Here is a 17,040-nt window from a genome sequence, read left to right on the forward strand (position 1 = left end):
CACCCCTCAGCAGCGCCTGCACTCACTTCCTTGAGCAGTTTATCCTTGCTGTTACATACCTAGCAATCCTACCCTCCATTTTATACTACTCTCCACCAAGACCTACTGTCTCTTCACCTTCATTCAATGCACGTCCTGCCGCGGTCACCATTGTAAGGGGCGCTTGGGGTGTGGGTTCGAATCCACACTCCCCTGAGGTTCTGTACGGACGATTTATGAGGATGGGTGGGTAACGAGGCACCAGACACAGTGGGTAAGAGTACAAAATGGCTAATGTTGTTTATTTAGAAAAGTAAACACAAAGAGAGAGGGCATAGGAAGAGGTCATAAATAGCAGTAATGGCACAATCTCACTCAACAACACGAAAAATTCTCGCAACAGGGAAGGGGAAAATAAGAGGTTAAAACATTCCACCCACACACAACCCACCTCCCACTTCCACCCTTCTTACCAATTCCTATCCTAAATTGAGTCTGTGAGGGGGTTTGGGCGATACTCACAATCCTATCAACTCCGGGGTTCTGGGGGCACTTATTTCAGCTCGGGGTCCCTCTGGGGTGGGTTTTACGTTGTTGGTCGGTTCGGTTTTCCTCCTCGATGTTGTGTCGGTTTCTTTTATTTGCCTCTCGGTTGACTCCTAAGCAAAAAAGCTGCTGGAGTTAAGCACACCTTCCCCAGAGCGAGGGCCTGTCAAGAGCTGACTCAACTCCCCTTTAACTCAACTCAACCACAACGAAAACTGACTCCCACCTTCTTAACTCAACCCTACAACTCAGTGCAAAAAGCTGACTCCAACCTCCAAGTGTGTTTTTGCAGCTTATCTTATAGTCCGTTCATCTTCGCGCCAAAACTGCATGCCATTGTCTTGGGTCTTCCATGAATAAAATGGGGTGTGAATGGCACTTCGATGTGTATCGATCTGTCTGGAATGGAAGATTAGCCACACCTCCTGTATCCTGTCACTCGCTGATGGGGTGAATGATGATTGTTCACTATCTCGACAGAGGTGCCACTCTGTCTGGGCTGGCCAAAATGATTGCATCAGACCTGTGGGCCTTTGTTTAATTATTCAAACTGATACCCTTTGTGTTGCCTTGTGTTTTACTGGGGTGATTTTGCCTGAACATGTTGCCTCTTGTGTGAGGGTTTTACACAAAAAGCTGGAGAAATGTAGTTTTAAAAATATAAAATTGGCTTGTATCCATTTTCCTGGAAGAACCGAATGTACACTCTTCCGCCTTACGGTAGCTGGCTTATCCCCCGTCCGGTTCTGTGCCCCTGCAACACTGTCTGTTACTGTACAGCGTGGCCAGAGTTCCATCATCCTCCACGGTTTACAGGCTGTTGGCTGCAGTTGGTCATTTTAAACATGGCATCTTCCCATTCTCCCTGCCACGTCTCCGTGGTTGGTTTTGCAGAACCTTACAGACAGGGCATTTCTGTCATCTCAAACTTACCTGCCATCTATTCCAGCAGCATCGGTGCCCTTGAATAAATCTCACCTTGACACTTACAGTCCCACCACAATCAGCCCAAACACTATCACTAAACACACCAGCATCACTACCAACACCAACCTTCTCCACAATCACCTGATGCTGCACAGGACACAGGGCATCAGCACTCAACCACATTGCTTCCCGGGAGGCCAGTGATGGCCTCACCATGGCCACATTTACTTCACTTCATGCTGTACATTCTGACTGCCCCATGATGCTCCAGGTTGGCACCACCCCACACCAGTTCTGCAAAGCGTCCCTGCAATGTTCAACCCATTCCTTTCACTCATCACCATTGTGAGAACCCTCGAGAAGATGCACGGTCACTTGCTCTTACCATTCCAAGCACCAACAGAAATCAGCCTCCCGCATTACTTAAGATAGTGAATTAGAGGGGTCTGTACTGAGTGATTGCAAGGTATAAGCCAGCAGGTGGTGAAGCCAAGGACAGTCCAGGAAAGAACTCAGCACAATGCTAGCTCACTTCCTAGCTCTGCTGAAGAGAACATAGATAGAGGAGGGAATTACCATTTTTTTTGCTTTACATTCTCTTACAGCCTCTCCATTAAAAAAATTCTATAAAGTTTACCTGCAGTTTTTGAAATTTGACCTCTAGCTTTGCTTCTAATAATTTTTAAAACTCGGCAAAAACTGCGACAAGCTGAAGAAAAATATTCCATCAGTGCACCTAACTGAACAGTACTGATGTATCCTGGGTTGCACTTCAAAAGTACTGAGGTTGTGAAAGTGCAAATACAAGTTATTTTGTATTCAGATTGTCCAGTTACAGCGTATCAAATTTATGTAGAAATTTCCATTATAAATACGGGCACAGGAATTTATAATGGAAATAGCTGACTCAAAGAATGTTCCAGACTTCTGAAACTCGAAAGACAGACAAAAACTGCAACCTTAAAACAGTGCCTTGTAACTTTATGGAACCAACTAAGCCATTAACCTGGCATTTCTCACCAGGATCCTGCAAGCTAGATGCTCACAGATTTGCTTGGTCTTTATAGGTGTGTGAATTACTTGAGTTAGGGATGAGAGTGAGCAACCCTCAAATTAGCTCATACTTCTCCAAGTTCTCAGTCAGTCACTCTGTCCCTGGTGATAGATTCCAGTAATGTTCCCACAACTGATGTTAAACTGACAGGTCTGTTGTTTACTGGTTTCTGCTTCGCTCCCTTCTTAAATAATGCAGTGACAGTTGCAAGTTTCCAATCCAAAAGTCACAATTACCAAATCGAGAGATTTAAAATTAATCCAAAAGCCCAAAAATCGGGGCCCGATTTAGATTCGAAGGTACATTTTTTTATTTTACCCCCAGGTACACAAAGTTGTAGTGCCACGGAGGTCTCAATGTCCAAGTACAATTCTACCAGCCAAATGCTGCCTCCTTCAAAGGCTGCTTGTTGACGATGATTACTGGTGGGACTAGGTTACTACATTCTGCAAGACATTTAACACATTTACTATTAAAAAAATTATAAATGTGATAAAAAACTTATCTAGAATAAATTTCAATAGCATTATATTTTGACTGCTCAAAAAACTAGACATTCTTCAACATAGTTAGTATCAATACACTATTTGCCACAAACATCTAGTATTTTGTACACAAAGTTTTATCATATCAATCATGTCAACAATATAATTACACATTTTTTCACAGAGAATAACTGCTCTGAAGATGCATGTATCAGCAATTTATACCCTGCAGTTCCAAAGGTTGTAATTGCAAAGTGATTCAGTCACTGTACATAATACTCTTGGTGCCATTCAAGAGGTTAACTGGAACTGATTATTTTGGGGGGTGCGGGTGTACAACAGTTAAGATGAAACTTCCTGACACCTTGGCCCATGTGTATAATTTTCACGTTTGCTTTAGTGGAGCTGGGATATTTGCAGATGCTTGTTCAAGATAGGCCAACGGTCCTTGAGCCAGGTCAGCTGATTTTTTGGGCTGTACATTAATATCTTCCAAGACTTGTTGCCAGTGGCGCAGCTTACTTAGGTGCTTCTGGATCAAGGCCTCCTTTCTCTGTAGCTCATTTTTCAATTCTGAAACATCCTGTAAAACAATATTAAAACAAATTAAGAACCTTTCCCAAAAAAGTGAATTCAATGCTTAGACTTTAAAAAGGCACAATGTGGTCAGAAATTTATAGTTAATAAAATATACATTGAGGCAAAAGTTTCTGAAAAAAACAGTTGAGCAGTGCCAAGCAGTGGAACTGGTAGGTCCATGGCACACATGCCGCTTGCAATTGTTAAGTTAATAGTAGCATTTGGAAAAGTGTAGGCCACCCCACTGAGCAAGGGATGGGGGGAAAATGGATGCAAGAACCAGTGATACAACAGTTAACATAGTTAAGCTACTCGCTGGGTTTTTTGCCTTTGAAAAGTGCAAGAAAGTTCTGCACGAAATATTTTTTTTTAAGAGAAAGAGCAAGAGACACACACAAAGCGCAAGTGCGCACGAGGGAGGGAGACTAAGAGCCCGAGGGAGGGAAACGGTGCGTGCCCCCGAGGGAGGGAGAGAGAAAGAAAAGGAGAATGTACAAAGAGAAAACACATAGGGCAATGATGCAATAAACAAGGGTGCCCCAACTGCAATGTAGAAGTTGTTGCGATCTGACCCCTGAAGCACTATCTATAATAGTCAAATGGTTCCAAAGACCATTGGCATCACACTTTTCCCAACCTGTGTGTAGTCACTCCACCAGTCTGCCACACATTTTCCCTCAGTTGAAGTACTTTGTTGCCTGGAGAACCACAGTAACGGTGAAGCAGGATTTGGACACCAGAATTGATTAATATAGGAACAGGAGTAGGCCATTTAGCCCCTCGAATCTGTGCTGCCATTCAATGAGATCATTGCTGATCTGTGACCTAACTCCATAAACCCACCTTTGCCCCACATCCCTTCATACCTTTGGTTAACAAATATATATCAATCTCAAATTGAAAATTAACAATTGATCTAGCATCGAGTGCTATTTGCAGAAGAGAACTCCAAACTTCTACCACCCTGTGTGTGTAGAAGTGTTTCCTAACTTCACTTCTGAAAGGCCTTGCTCTACCTTTAGGCAATGTCCCCATGTCCTCGACTCCCCAACCAGCGGAAATCGTCTTTCTCTTATCCCCTTAATATCTTGAAACCTTCAATCAAATCACACGTAACCTTCTAAATTCCAGGGACTATCACCCTAGTTTGTGTAATCCCTCCTTGTATTTAATCCTTAGAATCCTGGTATTATTCTGGTAAATATATGCTGCACTCCATCCAAGGCCAATATATCCTTCTTAAGGTGTTGTGCCCAGACACAATCCAACAAGTATTTCTCTTTCATAAAAGATTATATAGGCTAATAAGAAAAGCCAGCACTTCTGCCATCATTTTATATCCAGAAATTAATAACTCCATTCAGCTTTATTGTGGATCCTAGTAATAAAATACCCATGACTCAATCCCCAATTGATTTTTCCGTCGAGACAACTTATCCAGAAAGAGGAAAGAGAAAAGAGAAATATTAAACCACAGAAAATAAAGTCCCTTCACCTCTTTTATGACTTGTTCAGGTTTTTGAACAGCAAGCTGTAGCCTCTTCTGAAGAAAGAAGCACTCCGTTTGTCTGGCAACATCCAAAAACTTTTGAATGCATTGCTCTACACCTGTGGCAAAATAAATGAAGACATTCACAAAAAATATGCCATGTTGTTGGAAATTTCATAATTTGAATCGAAATGCATCTAAATCTGCATCAATAGCAGAACTGAAAAGTGAAAAATGCCATAAGATGGTAATAAGATAAACTTTCTAATAATTTAGTTATCTTTGAGGCTCACACCCTTTTTGCTAGATAAATCTCTTCCATATGCCTCCATTCAAAGCCTGTCCTGCTGTGATATGTTGACCAAGCGAGGAATCAGTGCTTTTCTTGCTCGAGGAAAAGATGTCAAGGAACTGCGACTAGCAAGCAAGCTTCCATACAATCACAATCAATAAGGAGGTGGTACTCAGTAAGATAATGGGACTAAAGGCAAATAAATCCCTTGGACCTGATGGTTTGCATCCTAGGGTCTTAAGAGAAGTAGCAGCAGGGATTGTGGATGCATTGGTTGTAATTTACCAAAATTCCCTGGATTCCGGGGAGGTCCCAGCAGATTGAAAAACTGCAAATGCAAAAAAGGAGGAAAACAAAAAGCAGGAAACTATAGACCAGTTAGCCTAACATCCATGGTTGGGAAAATGTTGGAGTCCAATATTAAAGAAGCAGTCGCAGGACATTTGCAAAAGCATAATTCGGTCAGGCAGAGTCAGCATGGATTTCTGAAGGGGGTCATGTTTGACAAATTTGCTGGAATTCTTTGAGGATGTAACGAACAGGGTGGATAAAGGGGAACCAGTGGATGTGGTGTATTTGGACTTCCAGAAGGCATTTGACAAGATGCCACATAAAAGGTTACTGCACAAGATAAAAGTTCACAGGGTTGGGGGTAATGTATTAACATGGATAGAGGATTGGCTAGCGAACAGAAAACAGAGAGTAGGGATAAATGGTTCATTCTCGGGTTGGCAATCAGTAACTAGTGGGGTGCTGCAGGGATCAGTGCTGGGACCCCAACTATTTACAATCTATATTAATGACTTGGAAGAAAGAACCGAGTGTAACGTAGCCAAGGTTGCTGACGATACAATTATGGGAGGAAAAGCAATGTGTGAGGAGGACACAAAAAATCTGCAAAAGGACATAGACAGGCTAGGTGAGTGGGCAAAAATTTGGCAGATGGAGTATAATGTTGGAAAGTGTGAGGTCATGCACTTTGGCAGAAAAAAAAAATCAAAAAGCAAGATATTATTTAAATGGAGAAAAATTCCAAAGTGCTGCAGTACAGTGGGACCTGGGGGTACTTGTGCATGAAAACACAAAAGGTTAGTATGCAGGTATAGCAAGTGATCAGGAAGGCCAATGGAATCTTGATCTTTATTGCAAAGGGGATAGAATATAAAAGCAGGGAAGTCTTGCTAGTTATACAGGGTATTGGTGAGGCCACACCTGGAATACTGCACACAGTTTTGGTTTCATTTACGAAAGGATATTCTTGCTTTGGAATCAGTTCGGAGAAGGTTCACTAGGTTGATTCCGGAGATGAGGGGGTTGACTTATGAGGAAAGGTTGAGGAGGTTGGGCCTCTACACATTGGAATTCAGAAGAACAAGAAGTGATCTTATCGAAATGTCTAAGATTACGAGGGGGCTTGACAAGGTGGATGCAGAGAGGATGTTTCCACTGATAGGGGAGACTAGAACTAGGGGGTATAATCTGAGAATAAGGGGCCGCCCATTTAAAATTGAGATAAGGAGGAATTTCTTCTCTCAGTCGGTTGTAAATCTGTGGCATTCGCTGCCTCAGAGAGCTGTGGAAGCCGGGACATTGAATAAATTTAAGACAGAGATAGACAGTTTCTTAACCGATAAGGGATTAAGGGGTAATGGGGAGTGGGCAGGGAAGTGGACCAGAGTCCATGATTGGATCAGCCATGATTGTATTAAATGGCGGAGCAGGCTCGAGGGGCCGTATGGCCTACTCCTGCTCCTATTTCTTATGTTCTTATAAGAAATAGGAGCCGGAGTAGGCCATTTGGCCCCTCGAGTCTGCTCCGCCATTCAATAAGATCATGGCTAATCTGATCATGGACTCAGCTCCACTTCCCTGCCCGCTCCCCATAACCCTTTACTTGCTTATCGCTCAAAAATCTGTCTATCTCCGCCTTAAATATATTCAATGACCCAGCCTCCACAACTCTCTGGGGTAGAGAATTCCATAGATTTGCAACCCTCAGAGGAAATTTCTCCTCATCTCAGTTTTAAATGGGTGGCCCCTTATTCACGGGGCTCGACTTTCCACTTCGATCGTTAGGGCCCAAAAAATGGGCGATGTTCCAGCCTTAGTGATGTTTCAGCTCTCAAGAGCGCCCATTTTTCAGATTACAACTTTCGGCTTTTTTTTCCGGAGATAGCCCAGCGATGTGAATTGGGCCTTAACGATGCGAAATGGGCCCCAGCAATGTGGAAGGCAAAGCGTCTCTAGCAACGGCCTTTCTGCACATGCGTTTTTTTTTGCAAAAGTTGCCCACCATTTGGGAGGTCAGGAGTCATCCAGGCATGCGCAGAAGGCAAAGGGGGGTGGCGGGGTGAGGAAGAGAGGAGAGAGAGAGGAGAGAGAGAGAGAGAGAGTGAGAGAGAGAGAGAGAATCAAAAAAAGATGTCCAAGCACGAGTAGCCCGCAGAGAGTGGGCAGGAGGGCAAAACCGTTTTCCAACGAGGCCCTCGTCCAGGAGGTGCACGCAAGATGGGGCCAATTAACCCAGGGTGCACGTGGGAAACCTCCATCCCGGACATATCGGAAAATTTGGGGCGAGATCGCCGATGTGATGTCCTCGGTGTCCGAGTCGAAGGGATCGGACCAATGCCGCAAAATGTGGAACAGCTTGGTTCCTTAGGCAAGAATAAGTATTAAATGGATTTTAAATTGTAATGATCCACTGAATATGTAAATCTACCAGATTGAAATTAAGCTGGGTATGCTTGCATAGATTCCCTGCTAAGATTTGGACAGGGTTCTGAACCTGCGCCCATTAATTCTAATTTTCGCAGTCTCTTTTTGGGTTACGTTGGTGGATGGGGCATGACTGAGCACTGAGGGGTCTGGTCACCTTCACCCACACTGTCAGTCTCTCCAGCTGCTGTCACTTAGTGACCCAGCCTGGACTGGGGAGAGAGCTGCCCTGGCTCAATGTCTGCCCTGGGACACTTAGGGACATTAACTCCCATCATTGCCGAGCTCACCAGCTGTCCTGATTCCCATCCCCTGCCTCACCCCCCCAGGGGCCCTTCATGGAGATTGTAGTGGAGATGTTTGTGTCAAGCATTAGATCCCTAATGCGATCTTTGTTATAACCATGCACCAATTGTGGATACAAACCCTATTAGCATATAACATTGGAAACTGTTGTCTTTCCACGATAGTAGCTAATCAATTAGCTTATGCCATGCTCTTGTCACGTTTGCAGAGGAAGATATCCAAGAATTGGGCTAAGCGCAGGTACACAGGAGGAGGCCCTGCCCAGCTCAGTATCCTAACGGACCTTGAGGAACGTGCGGCAGCACTTGTGGGCACCCACGGTCGCTCGGCCACCACCTGTGGTAGTGCAGATCCCTCCCTTACGTCACGTGAGTAATGTGTAAAGCAATGGTAATTCAAAGTAATGAAACGGTATTTCATTATAATATATGAATGATGTCATGTTATGTATGAGGCTTCTGTACTACTCTCAGGTTAACAACTTAAGAACATAAAAGAAATAGGACCAGGAGAAGGCCATCTGGCCCCTCAAACCTGCTCCGCCATCATAAGGTCATGGCTGAATTCCACATAAATGTACTACCATATGATGTAATAATACGTAACGCCTCTCGGTTCCCAATTATTGCAGTACTGTTGTTCCTCCTACGTATGCCAGCGCAGTGCAAGAGTGTGTACCTTCTGTTCTAATAAGCTCAATTGTGTTTTGCAGGTCACCCAGCTCCAGAGACGCAAAGGGAGGCCGCACCTGCAGCTGCCCCATTGCAAGTGGTCATAAGAATTAGGAACAGGAGTAGGCCATCTAGCCCTTCGAGCCTGCTCCGCCATTCAACAAGATCATGGCTGATCTGGCTGTGGACTCAGCTCCACTTCCCCGCCTGCTCCCCATAACCCTTAATTCGCTATTGGTTAAAAATCTATCTATCTGTGATTTGAATATTCAATGAGCTAGCCTCAACTGCTTCCTTGGGCAGAGAATTCCACAGATCCACAACCCTCTGGGAGAAGAAATTCCTTCTTAACTCGGTTTTAAATTGGCTCCCCCGTATTTTGAGGCTGTACCCCCTAGTTCTAGTCACCCCGACCAGTGGAAACAACCTCTCTGCCTCTATCTTGTCTATCCCTTTCATTATTTTAAATGTTTCTATAAGATCACCCCTCATCCTTCTGAACTCCAACGAGTAAAAGACCCAGTCTACTCAATCGATCATCATAAGGTAACCCCCTCATCTCCGGAATCAGCCAGGTGCTGAAGAGATCACCAAGCCAGAGGAGGATGATGTTATGGAAACAGAGGAGGATTCCCCTTGCATCCCTGTGAATGTTGTACCTGCGGCCACTTCGTCTTGGAGAGAAGTAGCGGGCCCAAGCGGCTTGCAGCAGGCGACTCCAAGGTGTACAGTGCCCACGCCGACTCCACGGAGGTTGAGTCACCGAGGTCGGCACACACTAAGATGGGCTGATCGCTATGAGGACATGACCACACTGTGCAGGGAGAGCGTCGCTATAAGTCGCAAGCTCCTCCAGGCGTTTGCTGGGTTGACGGGGAACATTGTCAGGATGTCCGCTCGCATATCGGAGGGTATGGAGCGGATGATTGTGGCAATGGGCCAACAGACCCCGCCATCCATGCCTTGCAGCATGCGATACTGTCAGGAGACGACACTGCACTCCAAGGTACCGTCCCAACAACCGTCAGCACAGATGCGAGTCAGGAGGAAGAACTTCCTTGTGGCTCAGAAGTCAGTTCATCAGAAACGTCTTCTCCTCCTCCACCCCCTGAAAGGATTCTGCCACCGTCACTACCCCCACCACCACCAGCCCTTGAGGTCATCTACTGCAAGTCGTCCTGGTCCGTTACCCGATTACAACGGGGAGTTAAGGTACGTGGAGGGGGGGGGGAAGTTATCTGGAAGGAAGCCTGACCGCAGGTAGAGCCGGGGGAGGGTTCTCGTTGTTGTTGTATTTTAAATTTATTGTTGGGTGACTGTTGGGAGTGGGGGGGGGGGGGTGTATAGAGTTAAAAATTTTTTAAATTGTTCAATAATTTAAATATTTTATTGCATTTTACAATTGTTGTCAAGTGTCTTATAATAACGTACGGTAAGGTAAAACATGAATACAATTGTTGGAAAACAATGGCCAGGCAAGGATGAAATGTAATGCAACTGCAACTGTTGTCTTTCTGTAACTGTCACCAATGTAAATTCATGCAAAACGTTCATTTATGAGTTGCTGACAAGAGTTTTGCAGCTGCTTAACTCCCATAGGACTTTTCCAGTCTTGTGGGTGGGTGGGTGGGTTCATCGCCAGGCTGATTGCCCTCCCTGAGGTCCTAGTCATCCTCCTCCTGTCCTCTCTCCTGAGGTGGACCGGCAGCCCCATCTGGCAATTGTTGTTCTCTCCTTATAGCAAGGTTATGCAACATGCTGCACACCACGATGAACTCAGCGACCTGCTCAGGGTGGTATTGTAGGCTGCCTCCAGAGTGGTTCAGGCATCTGAAGCGCTGCTTCAGCACTCCCGTCTTTGATGATATTGCGTGTAGCTATATGGATTTTGTTGTAGCGCTTCTCGGCTTCCATCTGGGGATTACGCAGGAGAGTCATGAGCCAGCTGGCAAGGCCATATCCTTTATCTCCCAGCATCCAACCGTGACCTTGTGGCTGACTGTTAAACAGGTCAGAGACAGTGCTGCCACGCAAGATATGCGCATCATGGATGCTTCCTGGAGAATGAGCATTTACTGCCATCATTTGGTTGTGGTCGACAACAAGCTGTACATCCAGGGGGTGGAATCCCTTTCGGTTATGAAAACACCTCTGCATCCTGTAAAGGTGCTCTCAGAGCAATGTGCGTAATCTATTGCTCCCTGCACCTTGGGGAAGTTTGCTATTCGAGAACCCCAAAGCCCTCTCGGTCTGTGCCTCGCTGGTCATAGGGAAATTTATAAAGTCCATCCTGCGAGCGTAAAGAGCTTTAGTCACCTGTTGAATGGAGCAATGTGTGGCGTGCTGAGAGATACCACAAATGTCACCAGCTGAGGCCTGAAAGGAGCCCGATGTATAGAAGGAAAGTGCCGCAGTAACCTTTACCTCAACGGGCAGTGCGGTCCTGATGGTGCTGGTAGGCTGCAGATCTCCCTTGATGCGCTGGCATATCTCAGCGGTGAGCTGCTTTCAGAAGCGCAGCCTCCTAAGGCACGTGTTATCGGACAAGTTCAGGCATGATTGCTTTTCTCTAAGTTAGTCGGGTGTCAGGTCTCCTCCTCCGCAGCAATCTGCCATCTCTTTGATTGGGCACATAATGCTCTTCAATATACCTTCTCCCATCTTAGTCTGCAGCATGTGATTATTCATCAATAATGGTAGAGAAGTTACAGATACCATAGCTATTGCTATAAATGCCCTAAATTTTGTCCTCAATAAATAGAAATATGAGTAATGATTGCCAAAGAGTTAGTGAGGCCCTTAAAATAACTCAAATTCATTCTCCTCATAAGCCCCTTCAAGCAGCCTCACTTCCTCAGATGTTCAAAATTGCGTCCGTAGTGCCGAGTCCTGCCGAACAGTGTCAGTCAGGAGCAGTTTTTCTCCAGCGATCTTCTCGGTGTGCGATCAGCCTGGCAATGTGGTGAAAGTTGCGGTGGGCGATCACCTCGGCGATGTGAAATTCTTGTGCGCTGAAAGTTGGGTCGGCAATCTTTGGACAATGTTCCGGCCCAACTTTCCACTTTTAAGGTAAAATGGGCGATAGCCTGCATATTTGGACGATAGATGGGCAATAGCCCAACAATCATCAGGGGAAAGGCCAGCCCTAAGACTATGTCCTCTAGTTTTAGTTTCCCCATGTGTAAATATCCCTCTCTGCATCCACCTTGTCGAGCCCCTTCATTATTTTATGTTTCGATAAGATCATCTCTCATTCTTCTGAACTCCAATGTGTATAGGCCCAACCTACCCTTTAAGTCAACCCCCTCATCTTCAGAATCAACCTAGTGAACTTTCTCTGAACAGCCTCCAATGCAAGTATATCCTTCCTTAAATACGGAGACCAAAACTGTACGCAGTACTCTAGGTGTGGCCTCACCAATACCCTGTACAGTTGTAGCAGGATTTCTTTGCTTTTATACTCCATCCCCTTTGCAATAAAGGCCAACATTCAATTTGCCTTCCTGATTACTTGCTGTACCTGCATACTAACTTTTTGTGTTTCATGCACAAGGACCCAGGTATCTCTGTACTGCAGCACTTCGCAAATTTTTCTCCATTTAAATTATAATTTGCTTTTCTATTATTTCTGCCAAAGTTTTCCCACATTTTACTCCATCTGCCAAATTTTTGCCCACTTAGCCTGTCTCTATCCCTTTGCAGATTTTCTGTGTCCTCCTCACAATTTGCTTTACCACCCATCTTTGTATCAGCAAACTTGGCTACATTACACTCAGTCGAAAGGGCCAAATTAAAGCAGAACAACTGGTTCTTTAGCTTCTCCTCTTCCCCGCCCCCGTTGTGAGCAATGCCCATCTCCCACTCAGTAACTGCCCCTCGTGCAACAATTTTGAATCTGGAGCACACTGAATGGATAATCACCGATGCAGACCAGTATTCCCATTACTCTGTCAAAGGAGTTGCACTGTTCCTGAAAATGGCCCAAGACGAAATGTTTGCAACGAGGGTTTTAAATTACATTGTTCAAAATTACCTTAGATGGTCCTAGATCAGAGGATAGATGTGTAATTTCAAATTATGTCTAAGCAAATATCAAACTACAGTTTTTATAACAAAAAGTTACATAAACAAAGATTGATTATAGTTTTAATCAGGCTACAATAGTAAAAAAGGACAATCTATAATTAGCTGCAGGCAGTTGGGGGACATATATGAAACAATGCCTATAACAATCAGACTCAATATAAAAACTGAAAAGGAAAGGGAACAGCAATAATGAATGAATCGCGAGACCCGAGCTTTTTAATAAAAATTTATACCAACTCGCGATCTCGGATTGCGAACCGTGCCGCTCTGCTGCACCGGAAACAGCTTCAGATTTGAATCTAACCGACCCTGTGCGAGCATTGAAACCATTTGGGCAAACGGGGTAAGGGGCGAAAAAAGATAGCCAATCAAAAATAGACTTGCCGCAGACCAGGTCTCTGCAATCACGTGACAGTGCTGTGCATTGGTTGATGGCTTCGAGAAGGATTTTTTTGGTTGGTGGAGAATGCCACTTCAGCAAAAGACACTGTTATAATCAGTGTGAAAGCCGCTTTAAATATTTTAAACTGCCAGAGCCAACGAAGATGAGCGGCTAAATGAACAAGTGGAGGATAAGTGTGCAGCAAAGTTTGGCAATTTTATCATGTAGAATTGTCCGGGGGGAGAAGATCTTGGACGCACTGTGAAAATGTCAGATACCAGCCATCGTAACTGTCCAGTGAAACACGGACCGACCACACACCCGGAGCAAGAGAGCGAGCGCATGATGCTGAGCCAGCTCGGTGTCTGACCCTCTCTCTGCACAAACAGCCCGTCCTGCACTCACCCACTCCAGCATGCTGTGATTTAATTATTTTTTTAAATGAGTTATTTCTGATCAAAATAAGACTCGCTGTAAAACGAGACTGCAACAGCGAAAGAGAGTGACATAACGACAACCAAAATAATGATTTCCTTTTCCAACATGGACTCGCTATTAAAGCTCAATAATGGTTTGGCTGGTTCTTAAAGTGCATCATTAATGCTGGCACTCCCTCTCTCTTTCTTCCTCCTCTCAAATGAAGATTGAGATGTGTGTTTATTTTTTTTAACATTTTTTTTTATAAGACAAACCAGAGAGCTCCAGACTCTCAGCTCAGGCAGCAGAAAAGGTTTCTAGTACCTTTTACAAATACATCAGTAAAGAGGGATCTGGGAGGCAGAGTAGATTTTTTCTTTAATGGTCTGAGAACAGGAGGAGAAAAACATGGGATTTTAAAAAAATGTGCATAAATTCCCTTTTAACTTTCAAAATGGAATTGGATCTATTCTTAAAGAAAAATAATTTGCAGGGCTACGGGAAAAGAGGAGGGGGAGTGGAACTATTTAGATAGCTCTTTCAAAGAGCCGGCACAGTCGCAATGGGCCGAATGGCGTCCTCCTGCGCCATACGATGCTAAAGTAATACTTAATTTCATTTAAGTGTGAAATGTAAGAAGTACATTCAAAATAATACAAGATCAAGGCATTTCCTCCTTTAAATGTCCAGTGAGGCTGAAGACGACTTGAGCTTCTTCCATTTGTTATTGTTGCTCATGAATTCCAGGTGTGTTGCTCTTTTAAGCGCTTTACTGCACTGCATAATGCAGCTATATTTATCTACACGGCCACAACATAGACATCAATCTTATTCAATAGTACCATAACGAGAGCTGAAGCACTTCTGAAGGATTACAGGATTTTGGTAGGTTTTTAAAGTTTTATCTTGCCATGTAAATATTACAGGGCTGTCACTATCAGGAAATGTTAAGAGTGAGATTTTTAAATCAAAAGAAAGTGAAAGATTGTACGCCATTTGAGCATATGGTGCTTTGCCCATGGAAATTATGTAAACGGTGCACAATTTTAAACTAACAGTGGGCACACCTCTCGTGGTTTTTGTTTGCACTTCAGTGTCAGATCTGGAGCACGTTTGTCTGATTTAGCTGCAAACGTGGCTTGTTGCTGTTCGAAAAAAAACAAAGGGTAATGGTTGATGGGTGTTTTTGTGGCTGGAAGGCTGTATCCAGTGGTGCTCCGCAGGGCTCAGTGCTGGGTCCCTTGCTTTTTGTGGTATATATTAATGACTTGGACTTAAATGTTGGGGGTATGATTAAGAAGTTTGCAGATGATACTAAAATTGGCCATGTGGTTGATAACGAAGAAGAAAACTGCGGACTGCAGGAAGATATCCATGTACTGGGCAGGTGGGAAGAACAGGGAAAAATAATTCAATCCGAATAAGTGTGAGGTAATGCATTTGGGGAAGTCTAACAAGGCAAGGGAATACACATTAAATGGTACTGCACTGAAAGGTGTTGAGGAACAAACTGACGATGGAGTGCAGGTCCACAGATCCTTGAAGGTAGCAGGCCAGGTAGATAAGATGGTTAAGAAGGCATATGGAATATAGTTGAGCGTCCCAAATCCGACAACCGAGAGACTGAAGCCGAGCCGGTTTTCGTGTTTTTCAGGACTTCGGAACGTGTTTGACGTCCGTAAACACCCGAGCCCAGGTTCGGGTATTTCCGAATTTCGGAACGTCAGAAGGGGGGGTGCTCTCCGAGGAGCTGTTTGGGTCGCCAGCCCCGCCCAGGAGGTCATCGGGCGGGGCGGCAGCGAGGCCCCAAGGCAAGGGCGGTGGCGAGGCCCCAAGGTCGGCAGGGTCGTCTGGCCTGGATTCCGGAATATTTTACAGATTCCGGACGATCCTGCCACGGATCGTCCCAGAGTCCGAATTCCGGAACATTCCAGATTCTGGAACTCCAGATTTGGACGCTCAACCTGTAAGTCGAGACATGGAATACAAGAGCAAGGGGGTTATGCTTGAACTGTATAAAACACTGGTTAGGCCGCAGCTGGAATATTGTGTGCAGTTCTGGTCACCACATTACAGGAAAGATGTGATTACACTGAAAAGGGTGCAGAGGAGTTTTACAAGTATGTTGGACTGGAGAATTTTGGCTATGAGGAAAGATTGGAGATGCTGGGTCTGTTTTCTTTGGAACAGAGGAGGCTATGGAGAGACTTGATTGAGGTGTATAAAATGATGAGGGGCCTGGAAAGAGTGGATAGGAAGGACCTGTTTCCCTTGGCAGAGGGGTCATCAACCAGGAGGCATAGATTTAAAGTAATTGGAGAGAGGTTTAGAGGAGATACGAGGGGAAATTTCTTCACGCAAAGGGTGGTGGGAGTCTGGAACTCACTCCCTGAAAGGGTGGTAGAGACAGGAACCCTCACCACATTTAAAAGATACTTGGATGTGCACTCAAAGTGCCGTAACCTAGAGCTGCGATGTGGGATTAGATTGGATAGCTATTGGTCAGCTGGCGCGGACACGATGGGCCAAAATGACCTCCTTCCGTGCTGTAAATTTCTATGATTCTATGATTCACTCTGAAGGAAAGATGGGGCCTTGGTTTAACATCTCATCCAAAAGAGCAAATAATCTAGGCTGACAATTCAGTGCAGTACTAAGCACCTCCAACAACTTGTATTTATATAGCGCCTTTAACGTAGTGAAACATCCCAAAGCTCATCACAGGAGTATTATGAGACAAATAATTTGACACCGATCCACATAAGAATAATTTAGGGTAGATGACCAAAAGCTTGGTCAAAAAGATAGGTTTTAAGAAGCGTCTTGAAGGAGGAAAGAGAGATAGAGAGGCGGAGAGGTTTAGACAGGGAATTCCAGAGCTTAGAGCCTATACAACAAAAGGCACGGCCACCAATGGTTGAGCGATTATAATCAGGGATGCTCAAGAGGGCAAAATTAGAGGGGCGCAGACATCTCGGGGGGAGAGATTAGAGATAGGGAGGGGTGAGGCCATGGAGAGATGTGAAAACAAGGATGAGAATTTTGAAATCGAGGTGAAGCTTAACCGGGAGCCAATGTAGGTCAGCGAGCACAGGGGTGATGGGTGAACAGG

The 17,040-nt window shown here is 44.7% G+C and overlaps 1 protein-coding gene across 1 annotated transcript in view; it reads right to left on the bottom strand.

Annotated features, from left to right (window-relative positions):
- Positions 1 to 254: 254 nt before the first annotated feature.
- Positions 255 to 17,040, bottom strand: part of LOC139255591 (mediator of RNA polymerase II transcription subunit 28-like) — a 34,198-nt gene continuing 17,412 nt past the window's right edge. Inside the window, exons 4-5 of the mRNA XM_070873957.1 lie at positions 5,066 to 5,178; positions 255 to 3,574 (exon numbers count right to left, since the gene is read on the bottom strand). Of these exons, the coding sequence (XP_070730058.1) occupies positions 3,377 to 3,574; positions 5,066 to 5,178 (311 nt within the window). The 3' untranslated portion in view covers positions 255 to 3,376. The remainder of the gene's footprint in view (positions 3,575 to 5,065; positions 5,179 to 17,040) is intronic.

This window comes from Pristiophorus japonicus, unplaced genomic scaffold (genome assembly GCF_044704955.1).
Source record: "Pristiophorus japonicus isolate sPriJap1 unplaced genomic scaffold, sPriJap1.hap1 HAP1_SCAFFOLD_618, whole genome shotgun sequence".
Classification (NCBI taxonomy): Eukaryota; Metazoa; Chordata; class Chondrichthyes; family Pristiophoridae; genus Pristiophorus; species Pristiophorus japonicus.